Below are 15006 nucleotides of genomic sequence, written 5' to 3' on the forward strand. Positions count from 1 at the left end.
GAAGGGATTGGCACAAAATGAGATGCAGTGCAAAGGAGCGAAAGTTGCCAAAATTCTACTCCCAGAAAGGGCGAATTCATGGAAGCAAGTGAAAGGAAGAGATGCCATGGAGTGCAGATAAATGGTCCAAAGCTTGCTGGATTGATGCTCATTGAAATCGCAAGATTTCATTTCATTTCCTTTCCTGGACTCTGGAGGATGTAGCTCAGGGCTGTTTGTACTGCAGGTAAACAGAGGCATTGTTTTGCTGGGCCTCCTGTTGTAAACTCTCCTTTTAGTGGGGTATCCAAAAAGAATTATGGAAAGTAGTGCTGAGTTTTAGCCATTTTCTGTGTCCCTGCTAGAGCAGTTTGCAGTTAGTGATGGCTTGAGCTGGTACTGCTGGGATGGATTAGTGAAAATAAAGTGAAACCCTTTTCTTGACAAGCAGGGACTGTATGTGGGCAGGACCCCAGGGGGGACACTCTCAGGTGCTAATTTGAGTTAACATTTGTCTGAAAGACCGGGCATCACAGTTCCAATCCACACTTTACTGCATTGCAGAGCTTGTAAAATGACTTTGCAKTTACTCAAACCTGCCAGTCTGATGAAACGACCAAGATTTTGTAAAATTGAAACCATGCTGTTCAGTCTGAGTCTGAGGCTGCCTGTTGCCTACCACAAGAATCGCTTGGGAACTTCCTGATCATGTAGAGATACTGTTCTGGCAAAGTGGCCAGGGCTGCACCAGCAATTACTGTGATTATACCCGGACTAGGAGGCTTAATTATAGTGTATATTTTGATTGCCTGCTTGTGCTGAAGCTCCTGGCTGTGCTAAAATAGGCTGGTCACTCTTTCAAGTGTTAAATCAGGCTAATGTTTTCCCTGCAAGTTTGCTTTCTGAGTAATAGTAAATTATTTTCTTTTAATCTGTAGGAAAGTAGCTCTTATGTTTTGAATTTTTTATGGTAAAAAATGAGGAAGTGTGCTGTTAGAAAAGTTATAAAAACTAATCCTTCTGAAGGACTCTTGGGAACTCATTGCTTTAAAAAAAAAAATTTTTCCTTTATTTTCCTGCTAAACTTTAGAGGCAGTATGTGGCATTGTATGGCTGTGATTAAAATGTTAGGTAAGCATCTCTCTCTGGAGACTTGTTCGGTCATGCCCTACACCTGAGTCAGGACAAACATGGACTTTTACCATTCCATCACATTTCTGGGAACTGGATCCTTTTCTGGAGCAGTAAGGAATGACATGCATATACTCAATTTTCTATTTTACTTTTAGGAATGGCCAGAATTGTCTTTTGAAGTCTTTCCAGACCACCCTGTGTTACAGCCATAACTCAGTATTTGTAAATGTTTGTTTTTTAAAGCAGCACTGCTTTTGAAAGGAGCCCCACCAATGAGTTTCTTGAAGCATGGAACAAATCTTGGAATAGATTAAAACTTGCACAATAAATAGGCTACTTAAACTAATTTCTCAGAACTAGGTGGTCTCATTGTTCATTTGGATATTGTTTTCTGTTTTGAGATAAATTTGTCGTGTGTCCTACTCACATGAATGCGTAGATACRTGAAAACTTTTTATCAGCTTACAAAATGTCACTGATTTAAATGATTCAAACTAGTACAGAGAACTAGAAATACGTTGCTGGAATAGAAACTTTGAAAATGCTTTAGATAGACTCTACTTTTTTTTTTTTCCACTTGATGTTGTTCAAGATAGACATCTCCAGTGTGAACAACTGCCTTGAGAATTAACTTGTACAAATAGTATTATTTAGATCCTGGGCTTGATTCTCACGTTTTGATATGTCCATTGCATCTCATCCAGTACTGAAAGGGGTAAAATAGGCAAGTAACTCCCTTTATGTGAGCTGATAGATATTTTGAATAGTTAGACAGCTTTAGAGGTGAGTCTGAGACCTTTTCAATACACAAACATTTCAGTGCTTTTTGAAGATGAGAGAACAGGGGTAGAAGTAGAGGTAGGGCAAGGCAGAAGAGAGCTGGTGGTAGGAAAGGGGAGGGTTTTGTCTCTCCATATTTTTTAAATTGAGTAAATCTCTCCAAGTTTACTTTGTCATACATTTTATGAGGCTTTGCAGTTTATCATTATTGCAGTTAAACTGCTGTAAGGTTTGATTTTGTTTTTTATGAAAACATTGGCAAAAATTCCCTCTTCTGTGAAGGGAAAGAAGCAGGAAATGTCAGTGAAAGAGCTCAAGCTGTTTATAACTGTGTGTGCTTTATTTAGACTATGGTATATATGATGTGGGAGTCTGGAAACCCGGATTCTGACTGACGCCAGCAGAGCATTCTGAGCTGGTGCTTTGGGCCCCCTGATTCCTGCACTCTGACGTTTGTTTGCAGAATTCAGGGGTCAGGTGTGCTTTCAGTTTTGGTTGGCTTTTGTTTCCTCACGGTTAACCATTATGGGGAAGAATCTGTAAACAACAATCCCTCATTTCTGCCCTTTTTCATTTTTGTACAATGCTAGCAATAATTAATGTGAATACTTTTTTCCCAAATATTTTCAGAATTCTTTAGAATCTGCTTTTAGGCAGATTCACTAGGTGAAAGCAATCAACTGAAGCAATTTTTGTCTAAGAAAGGAGATAGACTCTCTTGCAGTGAGCTTTCTATAGTACCTGGAATGTCTTGTCCCCTGAGGGTTGGAAGGCTCACTGGGTAGTGTAGGTTGAGCACCATTCTGACTCCACTTGACTATCAGTTAGTGGCTGCTTTCCTGCACCGTTTTCAGTAGTGGGATATCACTTAAATTCTCAAGAAGTGCTCAGGGCAGTACTCCTTAGGGAGTGAAAAGACATTATAACAGTAAGATAGTGACTGACCGTGCAGAAATTCTGAAAGAGTATTGCTAGTTTTGATTGTCAATAGAAAAAGTTACAAAAAAATTGCTTTTAGAAGAGCTGCAGTGTTGAAAGAGAGTGTTGATGATATGAATTACATGTTCACAGCACTTACTGTTTTTTCTGTAAATGTCTCCCTACTTTCTGCTGTTTCAAGGCATTAGTCTGCCTGAGCCCAAGCACTGGCAGGAAAATTACCTGCTGTGAAGTAGGTGATAAAAACGCCTGCCAATAATCAGCTGTTAGGCTCCTGAGAGAACTCTTGAGAAGAACCAATTCCTCTCTGTTATTTTGCTGGCTGGGATGTTTCTGAAGGCTTATAATTTTGTTCTGCAGCAATCACACAATGTTTCAGTGGGTAGGACTGGATTACAGTGTTTGCACACACAAACACAGGACTCTTAATGTGTACACCTGACACACCTATACTTCAAACATATGTCTTCATTTAACTGCAAAAAATGGGTGCAAAATGTCTTCATGCCATGGTTGTATCATTGTGTCAAAGACACAAGTGATACAAATGCACGGCGTGACTCTAACAACTTGGTGAAAATGAGCTTTTTTAGCTTTGCTGTTGTTGTGTTCCTTGGTGGAGGCAGCAGATAGATATGTGCTTTACTGGGCAGAAAATTTTATTAAAAATAAATGGAACCTATGGCCAGTGTTTTTATCTGTTGATGGCCAGCTTGTGCTGTTTTCTTTCCTTACATCAGAAATTATTTTAGTCATGAAAGATAAGGGGGCTCTGTAAGTTTCCTGCTGTGTTCAGCAATTTGTGATGAATAAATGTTTCTCCACTTYATGTCCATTTCTTTGGTATTTTTGATTTTGCCCAGCCTCTGCTAAAGTTCATTTTGCGTAGAAGTGAAGAATTTTAGTTGCCTTTATCAGCCTTAATCTTTTTCCTTGACACAAGAATTTCTTTCCTTAGCATAGTTCACTGGCAAAAAGGGTTTTTTTTTTTCTTCCTTTGCTGGGAAAAAAACACAAGGAAGAACCTAGAAGACTCCTTTCCTTTATTGTCTCTGGTAATGTTGTTGGGGAATAGCTTTGTGTAACGGAAATACTGTCAACGTCCCTAGTGAGAGAGCTCTCGAAGGGTTGAGCCAGAAGTGGAACAGGAGGAAAGAAAACTCTGTTGGCTGCTCCACAAGTACCAGAAATTGCAGCTGACATTTCTTGTCAGGCAGTTTCTGGAGGTGTCTGTGGTTTGTCACAGGTGTTCATGCTGTTCTTGTGAACATTGGAATCAGGATGGGTAATTCAATGCACAAATCCATTTAGTGCAGCTCTCTCTGTGTCTTCTCTTAAAATCATATTTGTATTTTCCTTCTTGTACCTGGCTTGAAAGGAATGAGATTTTTTGGATGGAGATGAGCTGGCTGTGAACTTACTGTGCTGAAGTGAAGCTAATGCTCATGAGGATGAGAGGTCACTTTAAGAGTGCCTATTTAGATCAGCATCTGAAAAACGTTCTGTAAAGGTGCAAATAAATGTGTTCCTCGACACATTATTTGCATCTTTACATCCTGTGGTTGTGTTGCAATAATCCATTTGTTTTCGTGGCAGTGTTTCTGACATGGTTCCTGTGACTTCAGGAGGCTGCAGCAGTTCCTGCTTCCTGTTTTACATGTAAATGCTTAGTTGCAGGGAGTGTAGGCAATACACAGTATCCTATTTAGTACTTAGTGGTTCTATYTGTAGTGCTTCACAAATGTATTTAGTGCTTCACAAAATCAGTGCTCAAGTTAGATACAGTTACAGTTTGATAAAATTGTTWTGAAAGAGATTTGACTCAAGCTTTTTCGTCCAGTTGTTGCAAAAACAGAATAAAATTGATGCAGCCTCTCTTAAGGGGAAAGAATGCATTTTGAATTAAGCCTTTTTATTTGCCAGTGCTTGTGTTCAGACAGTGCTCAGCTTACTAMGGTTAAKTTGCTCTAGAAGACACTGAGGTGAGGTCTCTTAAATTTGGACTAGGAGTAGAGCATTTTGCATTTCTTTTTGTCAGTGATTTAACCTTCAGTGTCACTGATACTCAAAAGCAATTTTCACATTTGATGGATGTTTGGTAGCCAATTGAAAATTGCTGGAGGTTCTGGAGATGTCATTTTGTTCTAAGCTGCTTATGGGAAACTGAGCAGGAAAAARCCAAAGAGAGCTTTGTAGCCAAAATCTCTACCAACAAGCAAAAACAGGATGGATGCAAAAACAGCTCTCTGGTCGTTATTTTAGAGCTTTATTTTTTCATTGAAACTGGCTTCCTGCAATTGTTCCCAAAACTGATGCGTGGTGTTTTTTAAGAAATAAGAATGCTGAAGCCTTTGGCTTCCATGGAAGAAGGGCTTTATTGATTTCAGACAGTAGGAAATGGATAATTTCATTTAACACTTTAAAGGGAATTGTCACTGGCTTGTCACTCTATCTTTTCTCCCCTGTGTAATAAATAGAAGTTGTAAAGTTTCCAGAGGTAACTGGTTTTGTCTCCATCATTTGGCACTCATCACAGAGATCAAAGCTGGTGTAATCTTTGGCCTTCCTGTACTAAATTTTGKAGTTTTCGGCAGCATTTGTGTTTCCAATAATGTAGCTGGGCATACTTGCTGTTTGCAGTAAACCCAGAATTTCAGTTCTTCCTAAATCTGTAAAACATGGATTCTAAAACAATTGTTTGCAGATGCCAAGAATCCTGCCAAGAATCTGTTTAGTGCTGAGATTGTCTTGCGTTTGGGACTGGGAGGTCTTGGGGATGTGGGTAGAACTTGCTGTTACCCTGAAGCCTGAGTTGCTTTATTTTTGGGCATGCTCTGAACCTGTGTGTTCACAGCAACAATCACAGTCACACTAAAATGAGAGGGACTAAAGACCCCTTGGCAGGGGTGGTTCAGCTTCCCCTGGCTTAGCAGACCTGACCTCCTGCAGCACTGCCTTGCATAGTTGTTTATTAGTCCAGTAAGTACTGAGAGATTGGAGGTGGAACAAGGTGTTTGCTACAGAAGGTATTGTTCAGAAGTGATAAATGGGTTAAGGAGTGACTCTTACCAGTTGTGGTGGTCTCTCTCTTGCAGTTTTGGAGCCCTTATTGCCATTGGAGTTACTGTTGTTGCTGTCATTGCTATTACTCTTATTCTGTGTCTCACCTGTTCCTGTTGCTGTCTGTACAAGGCATGTCGAAGACCACGGCGTAAGTACCTCTGTATTTATTTTCTTTTGAACAGGATTTCCCCCCTGCCACTGGAAAATTGTGTTCCTATAAAAGGTGAAAATACTCAGAAGTCGCCGTACCTAAATATTAAAGATAAGCATTTAAGCCGCTTCCAAATGGGAAGTTGCAGTGAGGTGTTTTGGAATGTTTCCTGAGCTTTTAGAAGTTCTCTTACCCCGTGCCCCATATAGGGTGGTCTGGGAGTCGAGTTTTTTGTTCAGGGACGCCCAGCACTAACTATGTTCCTTTTCCTTGCCTGTAGCTGTGGTGACCACCACAACRGTCGTTCACCCTCCCTATTCCCAGCAACCAGCAGTGCCACCCAACTACCCAGCAGCTCCGTACCAAGGCTACCAGCCYGTGTCTGTCCAGCCCCAGCCGGGAGTGCCAGTGGCTCCGTACCCTACACAGTACCCTCCCCCTTACCCCATGCAGCCAGCGGGACCCCCAGCTTATCATGAAACCATGGCAGGTAAGGCAGCACCGAGTGCTTCTCCRTTTTCTGTGGCTATGTTAATATAAATGTAAACAAATGAAGTAAAACTCAAGTTTTGGTGGATGCTGTTATTCACCCTGSTGGAAATTTCCCTATCACCATTTCTATGTTAAGCATTGCTAGAGGAGGTGTGAGCTGGAGCTGTACTGGCAAAGTTTGGCAATGTGTGGGACTTGCAGAGGATCCAGCAGARCATTTTACTCATTCAGCTGAGGTTTGATATTAAAATCAAAGCCAATTAACATATATACRCACASACATATATATGTATATACAGGAGTTGGATGTTTCTACATTTSCCTTCTAATCTAATATTAGCTAGCTCTATTCTGTAAGAGCATGTAATAACAGGACAAGAGGAATGGATTCAAACTAAAAGACAGTAGGTTTAGATTAGTTGTTARGAAAAGATTGTTTACTTTGTGAAGTTTGTGAGGTCATGGCACATGTTRCCCAGAGAAACTGCAGACACATCCCTGGAAGTGTCTGAGGCCAATTTRGATGGAGCTGTGAACAGTGTGGTCTCGTGCCAATGGCAAAGGRGTTGGAAAAAGATCATCTTTAAGGTCMCTTCCAATCCAGGCCATGCAGTGATTCTGTAAGGTGTTTCAACCTGTGCACAGATGGTATTTTCTAGTAGTTTGTCACTATGTTTATAGAATATCAGTATGTATATAGACTATCTGGTGAATTTCAGACAAGTCTGTTGACAACTCCAGTTAGAATTACCAGAATCCTTTTTTTTCAGCTTTCTTTCTTTCCATAGCCTTGTTTTCATGCAGTCTTACTGTTGCAATGACTAATTCCCACTTCTGCTGGTAATAGCTGTTCTCTGAACAGTTGGCTTCTGGCTGTTCAGAGGGGCCAAAATGAGTGAGGCTGTTAGCTGTAGGATCTTCAAGCCCYCTTACAAACCTCACTGTTCATCCTTTTAAGTAACAAGCAAGGTGTAGTCCTGGCTAGTGGATAATGCTCTTAAAAAGTAACTTWCAGGACAACTCAAATATAAAATGGCTTTTCATGGTCTGAAGCATTTACAAACCAGTTAGAAACTGTACATTAATAATGTGCAAACCAGCCCCACATATGAAAACAGTGACTTGGCTGGACTGTTGACTCTATTTTTCTGTTRTAAATGCCAAAGAAGCTGTGGGTTTTATGGGGTTATGCCGAAGTGCTTTGGCTTCATCTTTTTCATATGGGGGAGCCAATAAACTAGTCATTTTATTTCTCCTGCTCTCTGGTTTCTCAGACTATTGCTGGTTTGTTAGTTCTTAGAACAGTTAGGGTTTTGGTTTTTTTTTTCTGGGAACATACCAAAGCACTTTCTATGTTGGCAGCTGAAAATGCCTCACAGTGAGAGTTGTTYCCTTCATTTCTCCTGTCTGTTAACCAAGGAGCAGGCTCTTAATTAGGTCACCTGCCAGGGGAGAATACCTGCTCTACCATGCAGGAGCCAAACCCACTCACTTTACAAGATCAGCTGCGATAACCACACTTGCACTTTCCAGGGATCTGATCAGATGCTACTTGAACAAACTTGTGCTGKTTGACAGACCTAAAAATTAAGATGCCAGAGAGCATCTTTTTGAGAGCAGCTTTTCTCAAAACAGTAGAAAATAAGGATCTCTTCCAAGGGATGCACATTTGGTATATAAGTCAAACTGTTTCATGTGCTCAGTAGTGGTAGGATATGTTTTCCTTTTTATTTTACTTTCTTAATTAATTCCCTGACACTTACAGGAAAGCATTTTCCCTGAAGGAATCCTAAGATAATTTCTCTCATCCTTTTCCCCAGTGATTTATTTTTTCTCAGCACACTTATCAATTCTATCCTGTTGTTTGTGCACCCCTGACTTCCACTGTCTCTTTTTTGGACCAGATCTGTTCCCTTGTTTTCAGACTAAGTTCTGCTCTGAAGGCTATTCATGTACACTTAGCATCAGAAAAACCCCAAAGCCAACAAGAACAAAGGTTTTTGTGATCTTCTGAAATGCAGATGTTTTATGAGTGAGCACAAGCTGTTTYCAAGTCCAGTTTAGATACCGGCTAAGTTGAACCGCTTAACTGTGCACTCAGAACAGAAGTTGATATTTAATATGTAGAATTCAGAATGTGTGTTTTACAAATCTKTTTTCTCTTGTGTTTGCTTTTGCAGCTGGTGCTGGAGCCCCTTACCCTACTCAGCCCCCTTACAATCCTGCTTACGTGGATCCTCAGAAGCCCACCTATTGAAAAGCTCTCTTACTGTGCTTCTGCATACAAAACTTTTCAAAATATAATTTGTTCTGTTTACACCATGCACCTGTACTATATTTTTCTGGAAGACAGCAATCTTTTGTCTAAGTAAAGTGAAAATTATTCAGTATATTTTTTTTAATGCTCCAAGGAAGGAGTAATTTTCTGCAAAAGTTAATTTATACCTCAAGCAAATACAAAAAGAGATTTTGCTCTAGATACAATGAGAAAAGCTTGAAGAAGGAGTGTTTCAGAAATACAGAACCACAATAACATTTGCTGTGCAATAATTTTGAAAGGAATGGTCTAACATGAGCATTGTCAAATACCCAAAGCTGAAGAAATCTTTTGCACGGTATTAAAATGTAAAARCCTCTGAGAAACTACCTGATACATATTATGTAAGTTCTGCCTGTTTTGAAGCTATTATTGTTAGGTAAGCTACCACTTAATACATTTCATTTACCATTCAAAAGGGAATTTTCTTATTTTTCAACACATTTGCCTTTGGTAAGGGGTAGCAAACAAGTTTGTCTTTGCTAGTTCTAAATAGCACGAGTTGGTAATTTCCTTGTTTCCTGTTCCAATTTTAAGGCTTAAAAACTGTGCCTCTGTTGGGTGTTATAGCTAGAAATTAACAAACTCTCTGCCACTTAATGGACCAAATTGATCAAAAGCTGAAAACCTGAAAATTCTTCATAAAAATCATTGGACCAGTATTTCTTGTTCAGGTATTATTGGACAAGCTTACTTCAGCCATCTGTTGTTGATGAGTTTGGAAGAAAAATCAGCCCTTGAATCGTATGTTAAGCAGAAGAAACTTGGCAGTTTTCAGTCGTGCCTCATCACAGGGAAGGAATTWGTATTACAGGAGAGATGGGATGTCAACAGCAGATTGGGGTTTTGAAATGCTCAGAGTTTTCCATTGTCTGTAGTGGGAACTGTAGATGGCARGAACCTAAGAATTAGAGACCTTTATAAACCCACACTCCATTGGAATAACAATATGCTGGGTGGGGGGACACAGTAGGGATTAAACCTTCCTTTTGTCTTCAGCATTCCCATAAAGCTGAGCAGAGAATGAGAAGTCAGGGAAAAGAAGGATTTGGTCACAGCCAGGTAATGCTTTTAGTCATCAAACATCTTGAGACATCCTCATGACTATTACCTCTGCTGAGACTTTAGGCTCTATGAATMTTTTATTGCTCAAACAAATAAGGTGGATTTTTTTTTTCAGTATCCTCAACAACTTTGTCATTTCCAACATTTAAATACAATTTGTTGTTATTCCTCATAGAACTATCTAGTTTTTTGTATGTATTGCTGTGACATAATCAGTGAAATAATTTTAACATACATTTTACACGAATTTTATTTTTTTTAGAGAGGCCATGGAGCCATTTGTCCTGTGATTCTGCATTTGGGGTATATTACTGTTCAGTGGCATTGTTTTACCTCACAGAGTGGATGGAAATYGCTGCTATCAAAGGCAGCCTTGTTCCTCTTTCTGATTTTTTGAGTCTATTTTTGGATTATTCYGATTCTTTTTTTAAGAAAGTTTTCAGGGCATTTCAGAAGAAACTTGTAGAAAGTTTTCACATGGGGGCTCATGGCAACCTGTGCCCCTCTGTTACACCTCTCTGATTGATGAAGTTAATAGCATGAAATGRTGCCAAGAGGCACTCACAGAGCATGTATCCATGTATCCTGTCTGTGTGTTCCTCCTCTTTCCTGCCTTGTCAGCTGAGAAATTGGGCAAAGCTTCATTACACTGTTTGGTGTTACATGGGAACAACCAAAAATTCATGGTGTCTCCTGTATGGAGGAGRAAGTGTTGCCTTAGAAATCCGGAATGTTTCTGTGTGGGAAGGCACTGAGTAACTGCAGAAATAAATCCCTTGCTGCAGATCCTACCCCTGGTGTTTATTTGTGGAGAAGGAGGGCAGAGATTGCTCCAGCACCTTTGTTAGCCTGGGTGGAGCCAGACCAGAGAGGGACACTCGTGCAGTGTCCAGTGTGGAGCTTCTTGAKGTTGTTACTGTGCCCTGTTCTTCCTGTCCTCCATCTGGTGTGACAGAGGAGCAGTTTGGGGCACTCACAGTGTGGTGTTTGGGTTGTGAAAGGGAAATCTGCAGTTTCATCCATTTCAGGATGGCTCACTCATCATCCCCAAGGAGATGGGAGAAAGTCAAGTGGCAGCAATAACAGACATTCCCAAATGTGTGGGTTTGGTGTGGAAGTTGTATAGACCAGATTGTCCTGCATTGTCACTGCTGTGTGTGCGGTGGGGACAGATGAGGGGTGGGGTTAAGGAGCCTGAAAATGGACCCCTTCAGTGGACATCTGCAAATGACAACTATGTACAAGTGAAGAGGTCAATCATTAATATCCAAGGAACTGCGTTAGCAGTACCATTACMAATTCAGTTACAAAACTCACTGAAAGAAAATGGTCCAGTTCACAATTTATCAGAAGTTTTCTTATTGTTAGTGCATTAATCATCATTAACAATGAGGTGTAGGACCAAATTTTGGCTCTTGCCCTGCAGCCTTGTTAAAGCTTGTTTTCAAATAGAGAAGAGARTGGGATGGTTATAGAGAAAATTGAGATGATCCATAAATTTTCAGTTTAAGCACTGCTGATGTGTCAGTCCCAGTAGCTGTTGCCTTCACATCACACTAGTACTCCACAGTGCTGTGGAGAGGAGGGAGGGAGCTAAGACTTTAAATGTTGATATATCTTTTTTTTTTTTTTTTGTAATTCTGTAAGTGCCTTTGTTTCAGAAATGTTTTGTGGAATTAAAGACAGTAGAACATTGAATTTACTAGATAATCATTGCTGCTTTTGTTACATATTGTAACCTCGCTTTGTATGTTGTTTGTAGGTTAAACATAAGTATTCAAACCAAATGGCATAAACTCTATGCACCTTTGTAATAAATGCAGTGTTTGAAATACATTCTGTCAGCTTGGTTTTCTTAGCCTCATTTTGAGTATTATTTAGGGTTGTATCTGCAAAGCTACATTTTACTTCATTGTGTTTGACAGCTCCTGTTACTGAGTGTMTTTTAAGTCACCTTGTATCATGAGTATCACTTTTGGTGGTGGAGACTGAAGCCTGACCAAAATTACAGGTCCCCACATAAAGCAAGGACATTGTAAATTCGTGAATGATCCACTGACCAAATGATGCCAAGTAAATCCAAACTGATTGAATCTAAAGCCTTGTCTGGCCTAAGGAGTCTGTTAAATGCATGAAGTGGAATTGGCTACCAAATCCCAAGACACTTGAGAAGTCTCGTGTAGACAAGATGGTGGATTTCAAAGAAGTCTGTCATTTCATTAAAGTTTAATCTTCTCAACCTGTTTAGACTTGTGTGTTGAGTATTATGCCTCATTTAGCAACTTCACCAATTCAACATGTGGTAAGTGATGCTTTCTACTCTGTGTGAAAATGTTTTTGCTRATCTATTTGTGTATTTTACAGTTTTGGTAAAAATGCTTTAGGTTGTATTCACACACCTGACTTATTAATCTTTAACTTAAAAATATTTTTTGAGCAGGTCAAGACTACTCTTCATATGAYACCACACAGCTGTGAATTGATGTTTTGTGCATCATCATGATTACCTTGTATTGCCAGCGAAGTTCTAATGTAGTATTTAAAAGAAAAACAAAGGGAGAAACACAGAAATTAAAAAAAAAAAAAACCTAAACCCAATCAAAACCCCACAATAATTGTARTGTTACTTCTTGAATTTGTTGGAGTCAGCTGCAGGCTGATAATGTGATGGAGGTGCAACATAGATCATTTCACTTCCAGTTTTATTTCACATTCTCTCTTAGTTGACTGGTGGCAGCAGGCAAAATGTTCCTAAAAACCTAAATGCTCCTAAAAACCTAAATCTAGAATACATACAATAATGTTTGSGCTAGAAAGGACACCAGAAAATTATAGTTGTGATGATTTTGTTGCCACTGCTATTTAGTTAATCTGTTTCTCTTTTCCCAGTGACTTCTAGCAGGTGCACCTGTGCAGTGTGGTGAAGTGACATGCAGAGAAATGTTCAGAGGAAAGCTAGGTGCCTTCCCCTCTCTGCACACAGGGCTGAGGAGTAGGAGCTGGTGTTTTGATTAAAACCTGCAGATTCCCTTAAGGAGCACATAAGGTTTCAAAGGTACCTTCACCCTTTGTTGCAGCACACTGTCATATAGGAGAGCAAACTGCTGAGCTGAAAAGTTGAGAACCCGGACTTAGGTGAGGAATATTGCTGGTTATGTTTTCATAATGTTTAATCAGCAGTTGTCTATGGTAGRGTGAATTTTTCCAGAACAAAACTTGGCATGCATTTAAAACCCAGGGCAGGGTTGTGTGGGAAGAGCTGGACACACAGGAAGGAAAAACTTGAGCAATTACTGCCTAACAAGCAGTTATTGCCTAWTTTTTTTTCCAGGTATGGAAAMTCAGTTATCATATCTGTGCACTTGTAATAACTCACCCAGTTTGCTTTAGCCAGTGTTTTAGGGCCTGCTTATTCCCTTTGGTTATTATTTGACCTCGTCTAGTGGTTTTTGCAGCCTGTACCACAGGAACCTGGTCAGATTTACCACTTTTCAGTGAGCCAYAGAGGGGAATCACACTTTAGACTGTGAAGGTGTTGGCCCTTGCTCTCGGAAGCACTTTGATAAACTTCAGCCACAGGGGATTTGTAAATCTTTATAAAGCTCACAGATACCTTGTCTTGTCAGTCTGCTAAACTACAATCAACAATGTACAATTTTTAACAATTTACACTGGAAATGTAAGTTTGCATTTGCTGTTACATTCACAGCAGATAACAGATGCATTTGACCTTAATTGTAACTATTTTGCCATTATTACCATAAATAATATTGCAGACTCTAAMTTAATAACATTCAGTTGTTAAGATGACTTTGTTCTAATTGTTTAGCACAAACTTTTAAGCAGTAGCTCACACTAGTGGGATTAATATGAATAAATCCAATTCAGGTCAGGGATGCTATGTGCTAGAGGATGAGGTATTTTGTATTTGTCACCTTCACCTATTTCAGCTTGGTTTAAAATGATGTGTTTTGAGGCCTGATATGACTCAAAGCAATTATTTGGCTTCTCTGGGGGAGTTTTATTTGGGGGCTGGATGAGCTGTAGAGGCCCCTTCCAACCTCACCAAGTCAATGATTCTGCCAGGTGTAGAAAGCACGGCTCATTGAACAGCAAAAAGCAGCTCTGGTGAGCTTAGCTTAGAGCTRAGGGGAAACTGCCCATGGGCAAGGAAACAGATGGGTGGCTGCTGCTGAGGAATGTGATGATCATGTGTAGAACATGCCTAGTGGCTTTCCTTGTTGCTCAATACTTCATTGTTCAGTCCTGTGACTGTGCTTGATGCCAGAATAAATTGCTTTTYTCAGTTAATATGGAGGCACAGCTTATCTGTACCATGGTGGGGAAATGCAAACTGGCTGTGGAAAAGCTGCTTTGTTGGGAATTCTTCAGGGAGTGAAGAACTGATGGTTGGGGATAATCAGCTGTTGGATACATGATTTGTTCTTTTTAATCCTGAGAAAAATTCCAGGAGAATGTAAAAAGGGAAGAATTACAGAAAGTCAGCACAGTCTTAAAATAATCCTGACGAGGTTGTTTACTGTAAATGTCTTAACAAATAATGAGTTATGTTGGTTCTGTATTTCTGCCTTTTTAAGAGTAGTGCCCCATGTTTCCTTAGGAATGTGAACTTTTCAGTCACAKAAAATGCCTTCAATTTTAAAAGCTATGGTTTAATTTCACAATACCATGCTGTTATGTAATTTCTGCCAGTGAAATTGTARAGTTTTGGGTCTGTTTGATGTACGGAGCCTGGATTTTACTACTTTAAAGTCCAGAGTTGGGAGAAAACCCAATGAGAGTGCAAAYACAATATTTGGGTGTTGTCTTTTAGAGGGGGTGGATGGGAGGGGATGCAGAACCAGGAGGGAACAGTTAGGGGTTTTCCTACCAGTTTTTTCCACAGATAACTCTTCTGTTTATATCGAGTTTAGCAATTATCCACTTCTCCCTTTTGCCAAGTTGCCATACACACACCCTTTAGATGAAGCCAGGAATTTTTTAAACAYATTTTTATAACTGGATTGCTCCAASAGTTYGGKATTCCTTAACTRGTTTTTGTCCAAACTGTTCTTAACAGTTCATT

The 15006-nt window shown here is 39.8% G+C and overlaps 1 protein-coding gene across 2 annotated transcripts in view; it reads left to right on the plus strand.

Moving 5' to 3' along the window:
* The window catches only part of SHISA5 (shisa family member 5), a 25321-nt gene extending 13149 nt beyond the window's left edge, over window positions 1-12172 (plus strand). The window contains exons 5-7 of one of the 2 annotated variants that reach the window (XM_057368067.1): window positions 5928-6043; window positions 6327-6536; window positions 8719-12172. In XM_057368067.1, the coding sequence (XP_057224050.1) occupies window positions 5928-6043; window positions 6327-6536; window positions 8719-8795 (403 nt within the window). In that variant the 3' untranslated portion in view covers window positions 8796-12172. The remainder of the gene's footprint in view (window positions 1-5927; window positions 6044-6326; window positions 6537-8718) is intronic. The other variant, XM_057368068.1, reaches the window with a different exon arrangement.
* The last annotated feature ends 2834 nt before the right edge of the window (window positions 12173-15006 follow it).

This window comes from Malurus melanocephalus, unplaced genomic scaffold (assembly GCF_030028575.1).
Source record: "Malurus melanocephalus ecotype Western Australia unplaced genomic scaffold, MMel_1.1 scaffold_87, whole genome shotgun sequence".
Lineage (NCBI taxonomy): Eukaryota > Metazoa > Chordata > Aves > Passeriformes > Maluridae > Malurus > Malurus melanocephalus.